The sequence below is a fragment of the Myxocyprinus asiaticus genome, chromosome 24, assembly GCF_019703515.2.
Source record: "Myxocyprinus asiaticus isolate MX2 ecotype Aquarium Trade chromosome 24, UBuf_Myxa_2, whole genome shotgun sequence".
Classification (NCBI taxonomy): domain Eukaryota; kingdom Metazoa; phylum Chordata; class Actinopteri; order Cypriniformes; family Catostomidae; genus Myxocyprinus; species Myxocyprinus asiaticus.
In genome coordinates this window covers 39780942-39806412 of record NC_059367.1, presented here as the reverse complement: position 1 = coordinate 39806412, position 25471 = coordinate 39780942, and the positions used below count along the sequence as shown (strand labels likewise).

At 39.9% G+C, this 25471-nt stretch overlaps 1 protein-coding gene across 2 annotated transcripts in view; it reads right to left on the bottom strand.

Moving 5' to 3' along the window:
• The window catches only part of LOC127415116 (BDNF/NT-3 growth factors receptor-like), an 88163-nt gene that overhangs the window by 49223 nt on the left and 13469 nt on the right, over positions 1–25471 (bottom strand). For both annotated transcript variants that reach the window (XM_051653684.1, XM_051653685.1), the window contains one exon: positions 25065–25164. In XM_051653684.1, coding sequence (XP_051509644.1) covers positions 25065–25164 — 100 coding nt within the window. The remainder of the gene's footprint in view (positions 1–25064; positions 25165–25471) is intronic.

Below are 25471 nucleotides of genomic sequence, written 5' to 3'. Positions count from 1 at the left end.
TTTCACTTATGTAAGTGATTCTAAAGTATTGTCTGTACCGCTAAAACAAAATATACCTTATTTGCTAATTACAATAATAAAACAATTACACAAAATGCACAGCCCAAATGCAGATATTTTTTAATTATTATTTAAAGTCAACATGAAACAGTATTCGTAACTCAATTTTCTTCCAACGTATTTTCGAGTGGAACAGGATATTTGATGAGAATAAAAATGCTGGGGTGAGGACTTAATTTTATTCACTGTGAATTGTTTGAATTGTGAGAATCTATATGAAATTGTATTTTGTGCCAAAAAAAAAAAGAAAGTTGTTTCAGAGGTGGAGCAAGATGTTATATTTTAATAAAAGATTATATATTTCCTTGAAATATTATGCACTAATGAATAGGGATGCACTGATGTATCGGCTGCCGATATTTAATGGCCAATCATTGACCAAATTAAATTTATCGGCATATCGGTAGGGGCGGATTATGACTAGCAAGGGCCCCTGAGCCAATTTTCTTTTAGCCATAATCCCCTAAACTACATTACATTGACAGAATGTTTAAATGAGCTACCAGTCTGTTTTTGAATGTTCATGATTTCAAACTTCAGCTTTCAAAACTTACACACAAGCCCTTTAATCTGCTTTAAGATGCTCTCTTCTTTCTTTCTTTCTTTTACTGTAAGACCTGTAAACATTTCTACCTTCAAACAATTAAAATTATTTTAAACTTTCAGACAAGGTTTTGTCAAACCAGCATTATAGTTTGTCTCAACCAACTTTATGTATCTAGTTAAATCAGCACTTTTGTACCATAGAAAATAAAATATCAATATCTTCTTTTTCCCAACCACCTAAGCCCAGTTAATTTTTGTAATGTAGGGGAAACATGCAGTTATAGCACTGAAGAGTATAGTACATATTTTTGTTCAACAGCACTTTTCATACAAAGAATAAAGCTTAACCATGACATAATAGTCTAAAAAGTTTAAGCCTATTTAAACAGATTTTTCAATAAAATAATGACATTTTAAGTAAACACATGTTGCTTTATTTCAATAAATTCTAATTTTGAAATAACAGTAACAATATAAATGTTATTGTTAATTTTACTTGATCAAAATCAGCAAAGATTTCACAGCAAAAAGACAAAAGCATCACAATATGAAGGTAGCCATTTTGAAAATTATATTACAAGGTCTTCTACTTCCAGAAAAGCATGGAAACTTTCACCAGGAGGCAGTAGACATCTAGTACACTGCATACAACAGGTTTTTCAGCAAAGTTCATGTTGATGATTTAGAGGCTTTAGAAAGTCATGTACTGTAGTGTTAAAGAGTGGCTCAACAAATGCAGTTTGAAACAGGAAGGCAAAATGGTCTTATAAGTGGGCTGGGGGCCCTCATAGTCACAGGGCCCTATTGAGGGGGCCTTCAATAAGCTTTGGGGCCAACATATTCAAGCGTATATAAACATCTGTTTTCAAAGTTGATGGGCTACAAGACCTTGCAGCCCAGGGTCCCCTGGTAGTCAAGGGCCCCTAGGCACTGACCCGGTCCATATTACACCTATGCATATCTGTAATAAGCATAAAATATCTGAAATTAAAAACCAATGGTTTATTTATAATTAATTAGTAACACACTTTGTAAAAACTTTGTGAATTCAAATGCACAATCCAGAAATAATAATAGCCACAATATGTAGAAGGGCTGGCATTCCTAAGTACATGTAATATTTCATTTTTATTCTTTCTCGTTCTCACGTTAATGCGGGGGGGAAAGACAGTTGTGAAAGTGGCACTTACCTATAGGCTACACGATGAGGGAAACCATCTAAAACACTTTGAAACCAGCAGACTTTGACTTCTGAGATATCGGTAACATTAATGCTGCATGATTGATTGAATTAAGATTGGAATGGCAATATGGCCTTGCACGATTACTAAAACTTAGTGCAAAAATGTTTTGAAAAAATAGCCTTTTTTCATATCAATCATCATGTTAACATATTTAGCCATTTTTGTATCTTTTTATCTTGTATTTATCGTCCACTGTGGCTCTCTTTGAAATTTTGTCCTGTCATGTGTTCAACAGATCCAACATTCAACGGAAATGATTTATTGTTAGAACAGTAAAAAAGCTTTTGTACCTCTTTGTACATTTTCAAGCATTCCTAAGTAAAACAAGGATCTGATGACAAAATAAGGTAAGTTGCAAAATATTGGTATAGTTATCAGCCTATAGTTTTTTGTTGTTGTTAAAATCGGTATCAGTATCAGCCAAAAATGTTCATATCGGTGCATTACTACTAATGAATGTTTTACAATAGACCTGGAATCTGTATTAAAAAGGTAAATAGGGTCAATTTTGCTTTCATGTTGACTTTAAGGGTGTACTCTTTAGCTTACACAAGACATACTGTACACCAGCTTTTAAATTAAGGTTAATGTGAGTGTTTAGAGTGATGTCTTTATCTGCATATCATACAGTAAATATAAAATGTATACTGTATATTTCAGGGTTTTTTTTTAAATGTGCACTAACTCTTAGCCTGTTTTGTTTGGCACATATGCGTGTGTGAGTGCATGTCTGTTTTGAATGCGTGCGAATCTTTATGGTTCAGCTGTCAGCTTACTATCTGGTCACTAGATGTGTGAACGGGGTGAAATTTTATTTATGAGTGACTCCATTAGGGAGTGATCTCTCCTTCTCTCTTAAAGCATCAAGGGCTCTTTTGCCCACTGACACACATTCTAGCAGCTTCCACTGATGGTTTCACCCATTTATTGCACTCAGCAAAAGTATAAGACCAGGTCACACCATTCCCCACTGTAGACGAGGTTTGGAATAGGGGAGGTGCTAAGAGAACCATTTCTCCTGCAACAGCCAATAAGAATTCACCCTGTCTAGAATCAGCATTTGTTTGATTGGCTAGATGGCTTAGCAAGTTGCAGGTGGAGTCAGCCATAAACTCTCTGCTTTCTTTCCCAAAAAAGTCCACAAATTCTTGGTCCAGTTCAGTCTGGTGTGACCACAGTCATTCTTATCTTGCCACAACCTCGACGGGAACATTGTGAAATAAAACAAAACCTATAAAAGACACACCAAAACACAATAAAACGTAAACAACACAACACAACATTAATATAATAAATTAAACAATAAAGACAGCACAACTCAATACAACATAGGAAAAACTGAAACATTTAATAATAAATGAATAACAAATGAATAAAAAGCATAACAGAATAATGATTGAAAAGAAATCACTCTCACTCTCACATCACTCTCGCATAATAATGAAGCTACTAAAATGCTATTAGAGTTCAGAAGTTAAAGCCATAAGCAATGTAGTAGGCATAGAGACAGAGGGTAAAGTTAGTCCTCAGTGCTTTAGTATGAAAAGATGAAGCCATGAACCGAAATCAAAAGCTAGTATACATCCCATACTGCAAAATAATAACACTGGGCTTGGTACCAAACGATCCATAAACAAAATTATTTCTACCACAAATCTTTAACAATTCAACCCAAAGTCTTAAAAATGACTTCCTAAATAAATAAATAACACTGCACCCTTAAAGGGACAGTTTACCCAAAAATATAAGTTGATAATTCTCTCATCATTTACTCACCCTCATGTCGTCTCAAACTCGTAAGACATTCTTTCTTCTGCGGAACACAAACGAAGATATTTTGAAGAATATATGAGATGTCAATGGACTCTTAAACTTTGAAGCTCCATAAAGGACATAAAGGCAGCATAAAAGTAATCAATACGGCTGGAGTGGTTCAATTCATGTCTTCTGAAGCCATACGATTGGTTTTGAGAATAAGGTCTTACATTTCAGTCTTTTTCCACCCAAAGTGATCGTATTGCTTCAAAAGACACAAACCAATCGAGTCATATGGATTACCTTTATTATGCCTTTATGCCCTTTTTGGAGCTCAAAAGTTTGGAGCCCATTGACATTATATGGACAAAAACACATCATACATCCTTCAAAATGTCTTTGTGTTCTGCAGAAGAAAGAAAGAGTTTGAGACGGCATAAGGGTGAGTGAGTAAATGCTGAGCGAATTATTTGTTTTGGGTGAACTATACTTAAAACTTTTTTCTTTTTTTTTTCTTTCTTTTTTTATAAAGCACATGTTTTTAGAGTATAGCTGAAAACATGTTTTATAGACAGTTCCAAATCTAAATTCTCATGACGCCACTGTGAAATGCCAATAAACACACACCTGTGACAGCACATTCTATGTTAATGTGCGAAGTTGTTTTATAAAAGCAATAAGCCACTCGAGGTCATGTGTTAGAATGATGTTATATTTTAATAAAAGGTTATATATTTCCTTGAAATATTATGCTAATGAATAGGGATGCACTGATGTATTGGCTGCCGATATTTAATGTCAAATCATTGACCAAATTAAAATTATCGGCATATCGGTAGGGGTTTAAACAAACCAAAACACTTCTCTTTGTAATATAACAAAGTTTATTTATGCAGTAATATCAATTAATAATTAATACAATGCAGTCAATAAACTTCCGACTTACAACTACAAACTAAACAGTGATATGATTAGATATGGAAACTAAAATAATCCTATAACACATAAAGTGTGTGTGTGAGAGAGAGAGTGTGTGCGTGTGTGTAAGGAGGGACGCGCACAAAATGGCGGAGGTGACTCTCGTGGAGATTATGTCACGCGAGACTTCCGGCCAGAGAATATGGCTGCGAATGTGGGCAGAGGGAAACCAGTCAATGGCGTCTACCAGTTACCGCGTGTATCCGCTTATATGATAGCTTAGGGACAAAGCTGAGCTTTATCACGAAGCTATCTACTAGCCAAAAATGTGTGCCAGAATGTTTGTGAGGGGTTACGTGTGTGTGTGTGTGTGTGTGTGTGTGGTTAGTACGAGAGAGAGAGAGAGAGAGAGAGAGAGAGAGAGAGAGAGAATTAAGTGACGGCCCCAAAGCCGATTTCGCGATCGTGGGAGAGAAAGCAGCTGTTAGTTTCTCACTCAGTTTGCCGGTCTCATCCGCGATGGCGGAAATGTGGTTGGACTACAATACAGCAAATCAAATTCATAATTAATACCCTGAATATTAATAATGAGCGGACATGGCGGTCCGTAAACTGTACAAGCAATAACCTTGATACACAAGAATAACACACTATAATATTCTATCTCTGCCCAGACGTAAACCTCTTACTTGAATCGCATGAGGATGCAGAATGTGTGTTCATCCGTCCTTTAACTCCGACTCGGTTCCTCGAGGCTTGGGTGATGACGGGAGGCCGTTTCCTCGCTCTGTCGGCGGGCGGTACGGCTGCTGATTCTCGGCGGGCTGGTGGAGAAATTAGCGACGTCGACTTGATTGAAGATGGAAGAGAAATCTTTTATCTCTTCACTTCTGCAGGCAAACGGATGAAGATGCGGATTGCTCGGCAGTCTCCTTCAGATCCGTTAGAGTGTTCGGTGGAACACAGAGTAATCTCAACTCGTCCAGCGAGATGGAGATTATATGGCCACAGTTTCAAGTCGGACGTTACTTCCTTGTGCTACGAGGCTACACCTGAGAGCAGCGATGAGCTGCGTCTACACAAGGCGAGCAAAGTTGCTGGAAGCAAATCCCGGAAGCATTTCAGAGGTATTTATACTTCTGATGATGTCATGGTTGAGGTGTGTTCTGTCGTGTGCCTCATCCAATAGGAGTTGAGAGTTCGATCCTTTAGTGAGCAAGGCTTCATGGGATTTGTAGTCTGTTTTGGACTCCCTTTGTTTGATTTTGGCGCGTTTTTTATCAGTAAGATTTATGACTTATGTGGGGGCCTGAGTTAGGTTTTACGACTGTGTTAGGCCTGCCTTTGTCTTCTATCTGAATACATGAGGCCCAACAAGAGCTTTTTGTCAACTTGTTTTCTTTGAATTAGCACAGGTTTTGTATTTCTATTTGGAACTTGTTGATCATAGGCCTCAATGACCTGAGCTTATGCACCTAATTTTTGAGTGAAAAAAAAAAAACAGTACTTGTGAAAAATTTTGGCAATATTAAATAAAATATGAAAACATGCTGTACTATGTATCACACTAGTGTGCTTTAATGTTTTAAAATGCTTTTCTTTTGTTCAAAATGGCACACAGTCACACTTGTGATTGAACATGAATGGGGGAGATCAAAAATAAGAGGAAAACATATAGGCCTCGGACCTGTGTACGCGCAGATACACACACACACATGCGCGAACACACATGTTGGTACTTCTATCATTACGAGGACTATCCATAGACATAATGAGTTTTATACTGTACAAACAATATATTTTTCCCCAAACCCTAACCTTACCCCTAAACCTAACCTTCATAGAAACCTTTTCACATTTTTTCATTTTCAGAAACACATTGTTTGGTATGTTTTTTAAGCTGTTTGAATTACAGGGACACTAGGGGTGTCCTCATAAACCACATTTATAGCATAATACCCTCATAATTACTAGTTTGTAACCTAAAAAACAAATGTCCTCATAAACCACAAAAAGCAACACACACACACACACACACGTTGGTGCGGCTATCCTTATGAGGACTCTCCATAGACATAATGATTTTTATACTGTACGAACTATAGATTCTATCCCCTAACCCTAACCCTAAACCTAACCCTCACAAAAAACGTTCTGCATTTTTACATTTTCAATAAAACATCGTTTAGTATGTTTTTTAAGCAATATGAATTATGGGGACACTAGAAACGTCCTCATAAACCACATTTATAGCATAATGCCCTTGTAATTACCAGTTTGTAACCTAAAAAAAAGTCCTCGTAAACCACCTAAACGCACCCACACACATTCACACACACGCACACATATGTAGTACATGCTTTCTTTTTAGGATTTTTATCCTACCCTTAACTTTATCCAACATCCATTTATCCATCCAACATTTTCACAGACACACACACACACACACACACACACCTGAACTTTCTTTGCCCCACATGTGTTTTGGAATTTTCATGCTCTCACATAGAAGCAGATCAATAGCCGCTTTTCCACTTTCGGGCCAGTGCGAGCAAGAGCTATCAAATGGCCAGCCGGGGCCAATAGCTGGTCCCAACGTCACACACCCCACCCATTTCACAAGCAAAAGGTGAGCTCAAGCTGAGGTACCATGTTATCTAGTTGTCTAGAATATCGAGTTTATATCAAATGTAAACATTAGCTAGCTAGCAAGATAAATTAGCGCTAACAACTCATTGACTCTGTGCGCTGGATACATATCCTGACAAGTTCGGCGAAACTCTGCCTTGGTTGGCCTTATTTGGCACAAGGGTAATCGGCAGGCTAAATGCCATTAGCCGTTGGCCCCAAGAAAGCCCAGAAGAGGCAAGATGAAGCCCCGGAAGTGACAGTGGGAACACAACTGGCCCTGGCACGCACTAGCACGCCCTCATTTGGCCCGATAGTGGAAACGCGGCTAATGTTTACTAATATACAGAAGCTTTTCCACAACTAAGGTACTGTATATAAATCCTCATAGGGCCTTGCTCTTCATTCACTTTGTGACAGCACTTTGGCCAAGCAGTTCTCTGTGCATGAGGCTCTTGATCACATCTTTGATCATGACACTAGACCACTTGCCCCGGTTCATTTCAAAATAAAAGTCTTCTTTTTTGTGATCTTCCCCATGAATTTGAATAACCAGTCATTTTTGACCGGGAATACCACAAGTGTGACTTTCTGAATTTTTTTTACAAAATAAGAGTGCTTCGAAACATACTTCCCTGTTAAACATTAAGGCACACTAGTGCGATATATAGTACAGCATGTTTTCATATTTTATTTAATATTACCAAAATTATCCACAAATAATGCTTTTTTTTTCACTCAAAAATTAGGTGCATAAGCTCAGGTCAATGAGGCCTACGATCAATAAGTTCCAAACAGAAATACAAACCTGACCTAACTGAAAGAAAACAAGTTGACAAAAAGATCTGCATGTTATGCAAGTGAATGTGTGTTTGTGTGATCTCAGCAATTGGTGATTCATGCGCTGTAAGAATGATTCATTGTTGGAACAGAGTAACTATGACGCTTGTAACTATGGCAACAGTGTATGTGGTAGGAAGGCAGGTCCATTCCACCATCCCCCCCCCCCCCCCCCCCCAAGCTCTTAGCACACACACACACACACACACTTTAGGAGCAGAGTGCACTCTGAATGACAGACAAAAGTTGTCGTTTGGTAATGACAGTTTTCAGAGTGCTGCTCAATCTGTTCGCCTTTAAGATTTCAACAAGAACTCTTTAACCCCATACCAGACAAACACACCGCTAACAACACAACATCAAGCTTTTGAATTTTGAATTCTTGAAGCAATGGCTTCTCTTGAAAGTACTCTTAACACTTTCCATTACAGTGCCCATTTTACACGTATTACATGTAATTAACATGTTATTATTCAGAAAATATGTAAATACATGCAGATCCACAAATTTAAGCCAGGTAAATGTTTAGTAAATGTTGTAATTACTCAGTACTTACCAATGCAACTACATATTAAAATACTTGCTGTAATGTAATGTGTGGCCCTTTAAACTGCTTTTCTGTTTGGTGGTGTGAGTGTTAAGCCTGAAAAGTATTAGTTTCATGGGAATTGTAACATGTTTCTTGAATAGTTATAGACCAATTCATTGGCCAATATTTGGATATTGTGGAATCAGCTTCAGATTATAACTGTGCGCTTAGTCAATTAACAAAAGTAATAGTTACACCCTTGTATCAGTTCCAGAAATAACCGATAACCTTGTGCTTATTAAATTTGAGTCGATTTTGTTTGAAATATGGTTTTTTTTAGTGTACATGTAATTTGCTATCATTAAACTGTGTTATGTATACATTGGCATCATACCAGCAATTGCCACCCTGCTCTCTAGACATCCCCGCTGGTCATTAAGAAACCTATATTGGTCGACTGTTAATCTAAAATTCTCTCTAGTTCATAATAATAGCCATCAATGAGCTCAGAAACAGTGTAATGTGACCATGACCTGCCAGCTGGGTTTTACTCTAGTACTGTGCTCAATAAATCCACATCCTCAGCAGTCATGCTCCACATATACATCAATGATATTGGTTGTGATTTAATGGTTGTTTCAAATAATGTAAACAAACATGGGCTTAAATAGCTTATAGCTTGGAATACAGTCGTTAAAGTCTTTACAACTACAAAATTTAAAGTTACAATTACAAAATTCACATTGGTCCTTGTTAAAACTGAAAAGTATAAACACAACTTGCTCACTAAGTAGCCTACAGGATATATTCCAGATTCTACCATCAAAGAAAAAAGTACTATAGTGTATTTTTAGACTCTTGAAAATCGAGATTTTGACATGATAGGTTTTATGTGAATAAATAAATGTACATTTCTAGTTAGAACATTATTTGTAGTTCAGACCTTTGTTTTGTTGAAAAAGAAAAACTAATTTTATTTTATTTTCGACCATTGAAAATAGGTAAAATGAAACAGTACAAATGAAGCCACAATGAGAGTCCTTTATCTCTTGGATTTAACCATATAAGGCCTTAAATTGAAGATATGAAAAGGAAAGTTTGTTCTGAGTGGTGATATTCAAATATCTTTAATACATCTGGAGTATATAAGCACTGCAGCTATGGAAAAACAGCACAAAAAAGTTGTTTTGTTTTGTTTTTTCATTTTGGATTCAAACCATTGGCATATAATGCAACAAGAGGTGCTGTTATTTACTGATTTTAGTAATAGATCTGCCTAAAATAATGATGCTGCCATGTTTCTTAGGATTTTTTGACCAGTAGTTTTGCTCCAAAATCATAGATGGAAATTGTTATTTTAACCCCACTCTACCAAATAATGGATTAGAATTTATTACTTTGTTTTTCATAATCATTTACCTTCATCTTTCTTCAGAAAAAGTATTAACAAAATGAAATGTTTTTTTTTTGTGTTTTTTTAAATCAGGGAAGTTTCTGAACATGAAAGTCCAAGATTAGAGATATTCTTTTTTAAAAGAATGTTCCAAGTTCAAAACAAGTAAGCTTTATGGACATTGCCTGTGTCATAATGTCGATTACTACAGAAAACAATCTGACTCATCCCTCAGCTTGTAAAAACATATAGTAAAACAAAGAAATTGCTTGTACAGTACAATAGTGCACTTACAATGTAAGTCTATGGGGTAAGGCATTCCGGAGTGTTTGCAAGCTCTTATTTTAATTCTTAGGTACAAAACTGTGTTATTTGAGCAGTAAAGTTGCCTAAATAATTTTCTAGTTACAGATGTACTTCCTGTGAGTGGATTTTTCTCTAAGTTAATAGTCCCTTTCTTGGCATCCTTTTACATATCATGTGAAAGTTAACATGTTGGCTTTACACGGTCATGACAGGAGTTGAAAGTTTGTATATAACTTTACACAGACAAGGTAACTATGTGATTTTATCATACTTATCTCATGTTAACATATCTCGTGTTAGCCCTATAACTAGGGCTGTCGATTTAACATATTAATTTAGTGTGATTTAAAAATAAAGTAAATGGTCATGGCCAGGTAGTTTTGGTATTTTCATTCAAGCATGCGCTAAATCTAGATGCAAGTGGGTTTGGCGAAATTGTGCACAAGGCGGTAATGGGCTGGGTCAAGTGCAGTCTAGTTCTGAGGTTCTTCTCCGGCAGGTGAATGAGAGTCGCACACACAGGTCGCGTTCTTGACAACTGGACGAAGAACAACATAATGCAGGGATCTCGAGATGCGATTTTCATAGTTTCAACTACTTTTAACTTGACACAGCGTCTTAAAAGTGTGCCGTTTATGCCACAGGAAACCAGTGAGGTGCTCCAGAAGCATCTGTCTGATGCATGTGTACATAGAAGACAAATGATATTTAGCGCAGATGAAACACAAGATGCGTCCTCTGAGAACAAGACAGATTGATGAAATTGCAAAATTCAAGCTGTGCAAAACTGCAAGCTTATGTTCAATGATATGGGAATAAAACAAACAATATATAGACTTGTAAAGCCACTTGTTCCATTGTCTAATCAATGCTTTAATTGTCTGCCACAATAATAAAGTCAGGGTTTGTATGAAGAACCCAAGTGCAGACAGAGTATACTCCAAAAAACTTATTTATTAAGGAAAAAGAAAATACACAAATACAAACTGGGAGAGACAAAATACAAACAGAAAGTACAAATAACAACAAAGAACAAGGATGTCAGAATCCTGCCACTAATGAGTAAGAAAAGACCAAGCAGAGATGGCAGGATCTTGACATACATATATTTAGTTATTTGAATTATCATATATATTTATATTGAATTATCTTTATTTGGGGGCCTTTCTCAGCAAATTTTGATACATGCGATTAATTGCGAATAATTCGATTTATTAATCGGCATGCCATGTAATAAATTCAGTTACAAATTTTAATCGATTGACAGTCCTAATTTTAACATTTATCAGTGTGTAATGCCTTGCCCAACAGACCTTTTTTATATATATATATATTAAATTTCTGTCAGTTGTAATCAACAGAAATAAAAAGTTTGATTTCATGTTGATTTGATTTGTTCATGCAAATTTGTTTTGAACCTGGAACATTCCTCTAAAAACCTCTGATGGTGGAAGGAGGGGTTGAGGTGCACCTTTGCTGCGTTAACCAAAGGCTACGATTCAAGGACTCATGATACTTCTGACCTTCACAAGCTTTATTGATTTTATTTTTATTCGTCCAAACCAGAGAAAACTGATACCTGCCCTCTGAATCATTGATAGGCACAAGGTTGCTGACACTACTTCTTTGGCTGTCCCTCTCTCTGTCTCTGGCAGATGGAGTGGCATATCTCTGCAGACACCCACACTTCCTGAACCTGAGGGCTACAATTTCACCTCGTTTCATTCCCACTCCACTTCCGCTCCTCTCTGAATGGTGCAGGGCTCTGCTTTACTCTAAGCTGCAGTGACTCACTGTGTTTGTGTGCCTGTGTGTGTGAATGTGGACAATGAGGTCCAAAAGTCCACACTGAAAATCTGGGATTTAAAATCTAATTTAAAACAAGTAAAAAAATAAAATACAAATTATGATGAATAAGACATATTTAAGATTCTACACTACTTGTAATTTACCCTAAGCCAATTTGTGACATTGACCGTGTTAACATCTTTGTACAAAAGGTCAGATTTCTTTGCTTTCATTAAATCACTGCATGGCTAGAAGAACAGTTTAGGAATTAAGTATTTTCCGATTAACAGTTTTTTGATTGATTAATATAGATGACAAAGAAAAACAAAACAAATATACACTGAATCAACATTTAACTCCCACTACTACCCCTCCCCCTGCCCAATCACCAACCCCACCCCGACCCCCAATGAACATCCCTATGGTCACACATAAGTACACACACACAAAAAATTATATAATAATCCTACACATCTAAAACTATGCCTCTCTCTCCACAGCTCCTCCCCGAGAGTCCCCCAAAAACGCCAAATAACTGCCCCATTTCTCATCAAATGAATCCCAGATCCCAAGCCTTCTACATGACACCTCCTCAAAGCTGCCACCCTCCCCATCTCCGTGCACCACTCCCAAAATGAGGGCACTCCAGCCGACTTCCATCCCCTTAAAACAATCTGTCTTCCTGTCATAACACTGGTCAGGACCCAATTTTTTATGTGTTTTTCCCTTCATCGATGTCCGCCCCATCGCCCAAAACACAGAGTCTGGGGCAAAACGAAACCCGAGAGCCCAACACGTCACACACAAAACTCTGAACCTTCAACCAAAATTCTTGGATCTTAACACACCCCCAAAAAACATGGGTTTTGTCTCCATCTTCTGATTGGCATCACCAGCAGGTGGGTGTGTCTTTAAGACCAAGCCTATACAATCTAGAGGGGATCCAATAGAATCTATGTAAAATCTTGAATTGCATAAGGCACACCCTTGCATCTCTAGATACAGACATTCTTCAGAATCCTAGCCCACACTCCCTCCTCCAATACCAAGTTTAAATCTTTCTCCCATATTCTCTTGATAGAAGTTAAAGCTCCGTCCCCCAGACTCTGAAATAGCAGGGAGTAATACACTGATGCCTCATGACCTTTTCCAAAAGCAGTAATCACCACTCCTAGAGTATCTGCCACTTTAGGGGGGTGTATGCTACTCCCAAAAATAGTACAAAGCAGATGGTGCAGCTGTAAATACCTAAAGAACTGAAATCTGGGAATCCCAAAATGTTGAACCAACTCACTATCAAGCTGTCAGCAGCCAGGACGGATGCAAACACACAAGCACGCATCAAATCAAGGCCAGCCAAAACATACATTCATGTTACGTTCATGTATCAACCTGACATTTTTAAAGAGAGCTGTGCCATTACTTTGATTAGATTTACAATTTTCACCTGGCGGACATCAAACCAAACAAAAATATCCCATAAATTTACACTGAAGAAGGGACCTGAGCCATATCTAGTGTCCAGAATATCATAGAGACATCGGAGTGGATTCATTTGACTTGGGCCAATAAACAACCAATTAGCAACCAACCAGAACACCCTAGCAACGCAGGGGTGCATTTCTCAAGCAACGTTAGCCATCTATGGTAGCACATTACATCGTTACCAACATAGTTCAACAATTTGGTGTTACCCGAAACTATTGGTCCAACGAAAACAGCATAGCATAGTTGTGTGGTTGGAACTATAGCTCCCCACGTGTGGTTAAGCATTGTTTTTTTGTTGGTTTCTGCTTTTGTGAGTAATATCTGCCCAGACTTTTTTCTTGTCTGCATTTGTGGCAGTATTTTTAAACTGTGAGAATAGCTGTTGTTTATGATTTTCTACTTCCTCCAAAAGTACTTGAAGTTCGGTCTTTGAAAATTGTGGTTTACGCATTATTTTTTATTTTATGTCTTTAGCACATGACTTGTATGACAATTACACAATCATTTTTTTATTTTATTTTTTTTACACTAATTGTGTTGCTCAACTCAGAACTAATTGTGACACCTAGTCACTTGGATGCAGCATCATTCAAAATCAATAGTTTTCAGTCACAGATGCCATTGTAGAAATTCACTATTCACAGTCAGACATGATTACTCTAATCCAAGAGTGAAAGTGTCCAATAACAGGCTGGTTACTGAGATTAAGTGAGTAGTATTTGACTGGTCATGCGATCTCAACATGGCTGCCCCCATGAGGAGACCCTCTCCATGTAGAAAAAAGCAGCTTTTATAAGGTTGTTGTTTTGACTGGACAGTGACAGAGAGATAAAAGGGAGCTGAGAACCACAGAGGAGAGAGGAGTGACACGTGCCATTCTGTGTGTGTGTATAGTTTGTTGTCAGCACTGAAAAGTGTAAAAAGAGAAACTGAATAAATGGAGAACTGAGAATTTACCTGGCTCGCCGCTTCCTTGTTTAACTGGATGGATAAACTGGATAAACTGGAAATCGAGCGAGCTCACAGAGTCCCAGCTCGCAGATCTGCTGAGGGAGAAAGGCCCCGATCGATTCTAGCCAAATTTCTGAAATCATCCGATAAAGATCTCGTGTTGCGCAAGGCGAGGAGCAAAAGAAAACTTTCTTGGAAGAATCACAATATTTTCTTGTTCCCGGACTTTGCGAATTCGACAAGAGAGAAACGCGATCGGTTCAGAGAATGCAAGAAACTCTTACACCAACAGAAGATAGCTTTTGCACTGATGTTCCCGACCAAACTGAGAATAGAAACAAAGAATGGTCGCAAAGTATTTACATGTCCAAAACAGGCACTCTCCTTCATAAATACATTGGAGTAAGCCATTTGATGTTTCTTATATTAGTGGACTGCCTTGCAGTTGAGGAACTCTTATTATCTGAAAAAGCTGGGTGCCATTTTTGTTTCTTTTTGCGTTGACTGCGCCTAGCGGCTGGAGTTTGTTTTATGGCATGACTCCAAGAAACTTTTGCATTGATGGAAATCTTTTTTACACTGAAGTTCCCGGCCAGATCGAGAATGGACACTATGGATGACCGCAAAATATCTACATGCTCACATAAAGGACGTCTTTTATAAAGTTGATGGGCTGAGTAAGTTATGGTGTATTTTTTATTCCGAGTTAGTTTGGCTCTTGATCATCCGAGGAAACGGGATGCTGGTTTTGTTTTTCGTGCTGGCTCCGGCTAGCGGCTGGAGCTTGTTTTGTGGAATTACACTACTTCGGGACAGTTGTGGATAAATCTGTTCGTTCTTTGTGCTTATGCCTCCTGTTGGCTGGAGTTTGATTTTGTGGAGTATTTTTAAGGGACAGTAGAATGATTATGTCATCTGCTGCACTCATAACAGCCAGCTCACTGAACAATTGTTTGTCTGTCCGAGGAAACTGAACGGCTTTATATCAGCTGGAGTTTGTTTTGTGGAGGAACACACCTTTGAGACTGTTCTGTGAATTAATCTACATGTTTTTTCTGTTATTCTGCCTGTTGGCTGGGGTCTGTTTTACAAAGTATTTTCTGTTATGTAATTTTGCCTCACAAAATTTGTGCAGAAACACCGGACTTGAATAATACAATGGCAAAGTTGTCGCAGGGGTTCTCATAGGGGTACATGGATTGTTTGAGTTTTGAGGGATTGACGCCGGTTGGCACTGTCATGCACGGGGTTAATGCGCACGTTTTTCTTTTTTCTGTTTGTTTTGTTCGGGGGGAAGTTTGGGGTTTGACTGTTGCATTAATGGGGAATGTGGTCTGTGTAATCTTGTTTTTGACACATAATTTATTTATTTTTATTATATCAATATGTCAGTTGTTAATATGAATAAGTTGTCTCTCTCCACATGGAATGTGAATGGGTTGGGGCACCCTATAAAAAATCTTAAACGTAAGAAATATGATATTGTGTTTCTTCAAGAAACACATCTTTCCCCGCAGGAAGCTGAAAAATTTAGTAAGATATGGGTTGGACATGTTTTCTTTAGTGCTGGTTCAAGTAAGAGCAGGGGAGTCATTACAATGATAAATAAGCATCTACAATTCAAATGTCTGAAACATATTAAAGATAAATTAGGAAGAGTCATTGTTGTTTTAGGAGAAATTCAGGGGCAAAGGTTGATTTTGGCTAATATTTACGCACCTAACGCTGATGATCAGGGCTTTTTTATAGATCTTGATGGGATGTTGCAAGCTGCTGGCACCCCTCATGACATAATATTGGGAGGAGACTTTAATCTTTTGATGGACTCAGTCCTTGATCATAGTGAAGCAAAAGTGTGCAAGCCCCCTAGAGCAACACTGACACTTCACAGGATGTGTAAAAATCTTGGTCTTGCAGATATCTGGCGACTTTTGAACCCATCTGGTAGGGATTATAAATTTTTTTCATCACTTCATAAGATTTACTCTAGAATAGATGTTTTATATATATATATATATATATATATATATATATATATATATATATATATATCTAAGTCCCTCATTTCATCTGTTGTGGACTGCTCAATTGGAAACATTTTAGTCTCAGATCACACCCTGGCGAACTTAGAGATGCTGCCACATACAGAGAAAAATAAATCATATAGTTGGCACTTTAATGTATCCCTTTTGCAAAATCCTGATTTCCAACAAATGTTAAAGACTGAAATCAAAGTCTATACGGAGACCAACTGGTCCTCAGTACCTTCTGTGGGCGTGGCTTGGGAGGCACTTAAGGCTGTTCTTAGGGGTAGGATCATACAGTATGCCTCATTCACCAAAAAATCCAAAGCACGAGAACTCGTGGAGTTTGGAAAGAAATATTAAAAGTGCAGAGGCAGAGCTGAAGCGCCGAATGTCGTCTGATGGTCTCAGAGAATTGACCCAATTGAAATACAGATATAATACTATTTTGTCACGGAAAGTGGAGTTTTGGTTGTTCAGGGCAAGACATACTTTGAGTCAGGGGACAAAGCAGGGAAGCTTTTGGCTAAATATATAAAGCAGAGAGAGTCTTTTTCTACCATTCCCTCAGTGAAATCTGCTGGTGGTGAAATATTTACCTCAGCCATTGATATTAATAACGCCTTTAAAGAATTCAATCTTGATCTCTATAGTTCCACGTCTTCGTCTACTGATGAAGATATTAGAAACTTTGTGGAACCATTAGAACTCCCTAAACTGACGAATGAGCAAAAAACTCTCTTGATTCTGAGATAACCTTGGAGGAACTTGACGAGGTAATTAAGTCCTTCCCTACAGGCAAGGCTCCGGGGCCAGATGGTTTTGCTGCTGAATTTTTTTAGATCTTATGCTACAGAACTGGCTCCACTTTTGTTAGAAGTTTATTCTGAATCATTAAAGAATGGGAAGCTTCCGCCAACCATGACACAAGCCCGGATCAGTCTGATTCTTAAAAAAGACAAAGATCCAAAATTTTGGCTAACATTTTGGCTAACCGATTAAGTAAAGTTATGACATCTCTTATACATATAGATCAGGTAGGGTTTATTCGGGGTCATAGCTCTTCTGATAATATTAGGCGTTTCATCAATATCATGTGGTCAGTGGCGAATGATCAGACTCCGGTCGCTGCCATCTCACTTGATGCAGAAAAGGCGTTTGATATGGTAGAATGGGATTATTTTTTTACGATTTTGGAAATGTATGGGTTTGGGAGTACATTTATTGGTTGGATCAAGTTACTTTATAGACACCCTGTAGCAGCGGTACAAACAAATGGATTAATTTCAGATTATTTTACTCTGGATAGGGGCACCTTTCAGGGTTGCCCTCTTTCCCCATTATTGTTCTGTCTTGCCCTGGAATCATTAGCAGCCGCGATAAGAAAGGAGGATGATTTTCCAGGGGTGATGGCGGGAGGCGTGGCGCATAAGCTTCTGCTTTATGCAGATGATATTTTATTATTCGTCTCTGACCCTACTAAATCTATGCCTTGCCTTCACAGAATTATTCATTCCTTTTCCAAATTCTCAGGATTCAAAGTCAACTGGTCTAAATCCGAAGCTTTGTCTTTGACAGCGTACTGTCCAGTAACGGCCTTCCAGCCAGGCGCCTTCCAGTGGCCCAAACAGGGCATTAAGTATTTGGGCATTTTATTCCCAACAAATTTGTCTGATTTAGTCAGAGTTAATTTTGACCCTTTAATAAAAAGATTTTCGAGCGATGTAGACAGGTGGGCTTCATTACATTTATCGATGATCGGGAAGGTTAATGTTATTAAAATTAACTGTATTCCAAAATGTAGTCTCTCCCGGTAGATGTCCCCCTCTCTTATTTCAAGCAATTTGAGAGCATAGCGAAGTCTTTCATTTGGAGTGGTAAGCACCCCAGATTACATTTCAATAAGTTACATAGGCCGATTGACAAAGATGGGCTAGGCCTACCCAAGATTTTGTTTTATTATTATGCATTCGGTCTCAGACATTTGGCTCATTGGTCGATTCCACCTGAAAGAGCCCCTCCCTGGTTCTGTATTTTGCCATTCAAGCCTTTCCATCAAACTAAACAGAGAAGTTAAATCACACCTCGTTATTTCACATTTGCACTCAGTATGGACAAATGTGTCCAGAGTGTTTAATTCAGATATTTATCTAAATGTTGCCTCGAGCCTATGGCTAAACCTTATGCATTACCCCTAAACCCCTAACTATGCATTAATAAGTCCCCTTTTTGTTGGTCAGAGTGGATTGCGAGGGGGGTTAATTCACTCGGTGATCTTCATGAGAGCGGTGTGATGAGGTCCTTTGAAAATTTGGTTCAATATTTTGGGATCCCCAGATCTCAGTTTTTTAGGTATCTTCAGTTACGCCACTTGCTCTGTACTATTTTTCGGAATAGCATACACCCCCCTAAAGCAGCAGATACTCTAGGAGAGGTGATTTCTGCTTTTGGAAAGGGCCATGAGGCATCAGTGTATTACTCCTTATTAATTCAGTGTCTGGGGGACGGAGTCTCAACCACTCTCAAGAGATTATGGGAGAAAGATTTAAACCTGGAATTGGAGGAGGGAGAATGGGCTAGGATTTTAAAAAACATAAAAACTGCATCGAGAGATGCAAGGGTGCACCTTATACAATTCAAGATTTTATATCGGTTCTATTGGACCCCCTCTAAATTGTATAGGCTTGGTCTTAAAGACACACCCACCTGCTGTCGATGCCAATCAGAGGATGGAGACATGGCCCATGTTTTTTGGTGGTGCGCTGAGATTCAGGAATTTTGGTTGAAGGTACAGAGTGTTGTGTGTGACGTGTTGGGCATTCGGATTTCGTTTTGCCCCAGACTCTGTGTTTTGGGTGATGGGGTGGTCATCGACGTAGGTGACAAATACATAAACAATTGGGTCCTCACCAGTGCGATGATAGGCAGACAGATTATTTTAAGGGGTTGGAAGTCGGTGGGAGCACCCTCAATTCAGGAGTGGTGCGAGGAGATGGGAAGGGTGGCAGCCTTCAAAGAGGTAACGTGTAGAAGGCTGGGGATATGGGATACTTTTATTGGGAAATGGGGTAGATATTTGATGTTTTTGGGGGGGCTCTCAGAGTGGGTCTGTGGAGAGAGAGGTATAGTTTAGATTTGTATGTTTATTATATGTGTATATGTATGTATGTATGTATGTATGTATGCATGTATGTGTGTGTGTGTGTGTGTGTATATATATATATATATATATATATATATATATATTTATTTTTTTATTTTTTTATTATTTTATTCTCTGTATATGTGTGTACTTATGTAAGACCACTGGGATGTTCGTTTGGGGTCGGGTGGGGTTCTTGATTGGGGAGGGGAAGTTGTGGGAGTTAATGCTGATTCATTGTATATATGTTTTGTTTTTCTTTGCTTTGAAAAATCAATAAAAATGTTAATCATAAAAAGACTCTTGCCGGCATCCACCAGATCCAACATCAGGCCCTCCTGGACTTACATGCAAAGCAGGAGCAGCATTTCCAGGTCCTGCTCCAAGCCCAGGCAGAACACCGGCAAGTATTGCGGAGCTTGATGGCCCAGGGGAGTAATCCAGCCACGATCCTGGCTGCAGCATCTCGCTCGCGAAGATGGGGCTGCAAGATGATCCAGAGACCTTCATCGAGATCTTCGAGCCGGTGGCTGAATTGTGGGGCTTGCCTAACACCCAGTGGGCAGCCCGATTGCTACCCTTGCTGTCCGGGGAAGCCCAACTCATGGCCCAACAGCTTCTGGTCACTAACGTCATGGAGTACGCAGACCTCAAGCGGGCCATCTTGCAGTGGGCCGGCCGTAACCCTGAACAACACCGGCAGTGCTTCCATATGCTGCCATACCTCAAATGCGGTTGCCCGTTTGCCTTCACCCAACAGCTCCGCAATGCCTGTCAGAGGTGACTGCTGGCAGAGGATCGCGACACTGAAGGTGTCATCAACCTCATGGTCCCACTGGAGCAGTTCGTCAGTGGGTTACCGAAAGGAATGGCCAAGTGGGTCCAGTGCCACCACCTGACTTTGCTGACGGAGGCAATCCAGCTGGCTGAGGACCATTTGGCGGCGAGCCCCCTGCTCTCGCTTTCTCTCCTCGCTCCTCTCGCCCTTCCCCCTCCTCTTCCCCTTTTCCTATACCTGCACCCCGAAAACGGGGCGGCATTCCACCAAAACTGGTGCCCCATTCTTGGGGTTTCCCTAACCCGCCGGCTTCCTCTCTCTCCTTTTCGCCTTCCCTGCAGGTTGGTGACTCCGCTGCCAGGGGCGTAGGGGGAAAGCCAGGGCAAGTCTGTTGGCGCTGTGAGGAACCCGGCATTTTCAGGACCAATGCCAGGTGATGGAGGTGGGGGAGTTGGTTCGGGTCCCTGATGTGACGCAGGCTGCCCCCGATCAAGCAGGGACATACCAGATTACAGTGAGCATTCAAGGGGGTACATGCCAAGCCTTGGTGGATTCAAGATGTAATCAAACCTTTATACACAAATGTTTGGTTCAAGATGAGGCTTTGGATGCAGCACGAAGGGTGAGGGTGCGGTGTGTACATGGGGATGTGCATGAATATCCTTTAGTGGCTGTCACAATTCAATTTCAGGGACAAAAGGATAGTATTGAGGCTGCAGATAGTCCCCACCTCACCCATCCACTAATCTGGGGGACCAATTAGCCGGCGTTCCAAACATTATTGAAGGGAATGTGTGTGGATGGGCCCTGCAACAGAGTAATACGGTATGGGGTATGCAGCACGCTGGATGGGGAGGTGGTGCCGGGGCCGTCCTCGTCAGCTCCTTGACAGGATGACGCAAGGAGGAGGAGGGCTCGACTCTCCCACCTTTGAGAGGGATTCCCCTAGGGGATTTCCCTCTGGAGCAAACGCAGGATGAAACCCTTAAGCACGCCTTTTACCAAATGAGAGTAATAAATAACAACTTCAGCCGGCAGTTGCTCTCTCATACCCGTATTTCGCAGTTATAAAAGACTGGTTGTATCGGGTGATGCAGGACCCTCAGACAAAGGAAGATACAACCCAGTTGTTGGTACCAAAGAGCCGTCGGGAAATGTTATTCCAGGTGGCTCATCATAGTCCAATGGCAGGCCACTTTGGGCAAGATAAAACACTAAACCGGCTCATGGCCCGGTTCTACTGGCCGGGCATTCGCAGGGATGTTTGTAGCTGGTGTGCAACATGCAGCGAATGTCAATTGGTAAATCCACCGGCCAACCCAAAAGCACCATTGTGCCCTCTACAGTTGATTGGGGTTCCCTTCTAAAGAATTGGTATGGAACTCATCAGGCCATAATAATGGTCAGCATGCAGACATCGCTTTGCATTAGTCCTGGTGGATTACGCAACACAATATCCAGAAGCAGTGCCTCTCCGCAACATCTCGGCTTGGGGTGTTGCAGAGGCACTCTTCAAAATGATCTCCCGAGTGGGGATCCCGAAAGAGATCCTCACTGATCAAGGCACTACTTTTATGTCTCACACTATCCGCGAACTTTATGAATTACTGGGGATTGAATCGATTTGGACTAGTGTGTACCATCTTCAGACAGACGGAGGGTCGAATGATTTAATAAAACCCTTAAGAACATGATTCATAAGTTCATTCACAATGATGCTTGGAACTGGGATAAGTGGCTCGAGCCCCTATTATTTGCAGTTCGAGAGCCTCCACAGGGTTCGCCCCATTTGAATTACTGTATGGACATCGACCGCGTGACGTATTGGACGTTATAAAAGAAAGGACCTTCACAAACTAAAACAAAATTCAATACGTTCTTGACCTGAAAGCAAAACTCCACACACAAGGACGATTTCACAGGAGCATTTGCTACAGGCTCAGGAACTTTAGTCCCGACTGCATAATAGGGGTACTCGGCAGCGGGAGTTCACACCGGGAGATAAAGTGCTTGTATTGCTACCCACATCGAGCTCCAAATTACTTACCAAGTGGCAAGGGCCCTTTATGGTCACACGGCGAGTTGGGGACATTAAATATGAGGTAGAAGAGACAGACAGAGGCGGAGCACAGCAGGTGTACCACCTCAATCTCCTGAAATATTGGAGAGAGGAGGTGCCCATGGCTTTGGCGATAGTGATTCCGGAGGAAGTGAATTTAAAACTCCAAAATCAAGTCACCAAAGACCCAAGACCAAAAGGAGGTGAGACAGTTCATGGGGCTGGCTGGCTATTACCGTAGATTTGTGTCTAACTATTCGACTGTCACCAGCCCGCTGACTGATCTTACTAAAAAGGGAGCGCCAGATGCGGTCCAGTGGACGTAGCTGTGCCAACAGGCTTTTACTCAAGTGAAAGCTGCACTTTATGGTGGACCACTTCTACACTCTCCTTATTCCTCTCTCCCTTTTGTTTTACAGACCGACGCGTCAGACTTGGGGTTGGGAGCCATGTTGTCCCAGGTGGTCGAGGGAGAGGAGCGTCCGGTTTTGTACATCAGCCAGAAACTCTCGGTAAGTCTCTGGCCATCAAGTGGGTGGTCCTCACCCTTCGGTATTACCTCCTGGGACAGGCTTTCACCCTCTGTTCAGAACACGCCCCGCTCCAGTGGCTCCATCGCATGAAGGATACCAACACGTACATCACCTGTTGGGATCTGGCTCTTCAGACATTTAAGTTCGAGGTGGTCCACGGACCACTAACAGCTGTTCTGTGTTGCAGTGAGAGGCGACAGAGAGATAAAAGGGAGCTGAGAGCCAAAGAGGAGAGAGGAGTGACACACACAGTTCTGTGTGTGTGCGTGTGTGTGTGCGTGTGTGTGTAGTTTGTTAGCACTGAAAAGCGTAAAAAGAGAAACTGAATAAATGGAGAACTGAGCATTTACCTGGCTCACCGCTTCCTCATTTAAGGAAAAAACAGGGAACGTGTTACATTGTTCAAAAACTACTTTACTCACTTATTTTTTGGAACCCAGTTGAATATTGCATAATACTAAATTATTACTGTGGGACCAAGTCAAGTTGTGTTATACAAAAGTAATATATTTAAAAAGTAAAAAGTAATATTTACTTCACCTTCACCATTTTAACACTGAAAGTACACTGTGTATTTGACAGTTTACAATGTTCTGCATTTGGTGAAATGCTGTCATCTCCTCCTTTTCTGTTATAAAGTGCTGCGTTTGTAGGTTTGTAGCAGTTACTAATGTTTGGAATTGCGCGAGTGCTTGAGCATGCAGTACTCTGATTTCATAATGCACGTGGCCTGCCCTGAGAGCATGTGCACACAGATCAGTGTGTCACTGGTTTATTCTGAAGTGCACACTGACATGTAGGTCTTTAAATCGCAAACTTTTGGTTTAATAATCACATATGACCAACTCCATTTTGTTGTTTTTGTTTTTTAAACTAATTGTGCAGCCCTGAAGGATGGAATTGTGGAATTAGTCTACTGATTTGCTATAATGGCCAAAACCTCATTAAAATCTTCATGATATTCACAATATTGCTTAATTTTAGATTGTCAGCAAGTCATTCACAATTATATCATGAACATTCGATATATCGCCCAGCCCTAACTGTATATGTTTACAATCTTATGAACATCTATTTTATTTATTTTTGTGATTCAGGCTCTGTTAGCCCTATGTCCCTGCTAAAAGTGTTAGTTAATTCCACCAGAAAGCAGCAAGTACTAGGAAAAAGACATTTTCCTCATCACCATCCATCACAATATACATATCTAAAATGCAGGTGGCGCTTTAATGCAGTTGAGCACTCGCCATGTACTCGTCCACAGAAATTCAGTCTATTTTATGATCACATGTACCTAACCCACTGTTTTCTCAAATATCTCAGCCACTGAGTGGACCAGAAGCTTAATCTATATTAATTTGCATCTGAAGACAAATGCACTAAAATAAAAATTCAACTATCAACTCTGAACAACATAACACAATCCATGTGCTTGTTCCTTATTGTTGAAGACATGACACAAGACACTTAGCAGGATGAAAGGACAATCAATGCAAGCGAATGCTGGACTAAGAATTTTAGTATCTACCACTTTACAAGTCATCCAACAGTCAACAATAATGTTTATACGGTCAACATGAAAAAGTGTTTACAACCCATTTTATTTCCGTAATGTGGTCTCTGTATGACAGGTGGTTGAAGGGGATGGGTTGAAAACCGAGGGCTTGTTGACGTCAGCCGAAAAGGTAAGTAATTTCAGAGAAGGAACGAGTTGTTTTAATGAAAAATTCTGAGAACAAACATAGTTTTTTGGAGTAGCATGCACTGATGAATTGTCCACAATAAACAGGGTCAATCTTGATTTCACGTTGACATTAAAAAACCTTTATGCTAACTTTAATAAATTGGTCTGCACTTTAATACACTCATCTCTATGAGAAACAAGGATAGATTAGATAGATGTGCATTAGTAATTAGTAGAGCTCGTTAAAGACACGAAGCACAGCCTTCCTTTAGCATTCTTCTTTTTCAACTTTCACAAAAGAAAACCTACTTATTCCTCCCAGCACAATATGTCTATCCAAAGCTACAGTCCTTAATGAGGGCTTGGCAGAGCTGCGCACAGAGCTGAGAGGTGCTTACCTTTGATTCCGAACTTTGAGTTGCGTCCAAACTTCAGAATGAAAAGCATCAAGATGAAGCCCGTGAATGTGACCGCCGCGATTCCCACGACCACGTACACCTACAAGCAGAATGGAAAGGCTTTAAAGAGAGGCTTTAATGCAAGTATGTGAAAAACTTTTCCTCCATCAGGAGAAGCTGTTGGAATGAAGATATGAACATTGAGGCCTGATAAAAGCACAGAATTCTCTCTTATATGTGTCATTAAGTTAGATTTATTGTGCTACAATCAGATAAGGTGCATAGAGGTCACAAACAAGCTACACACATATACTGCGCATCACAGATGGATTGACCATTCTCCTGCTAGGCTGCACTGTTGCCCTGGGACTGAGGTACAATTAAATTAATATTGTTCAGAATCTGAA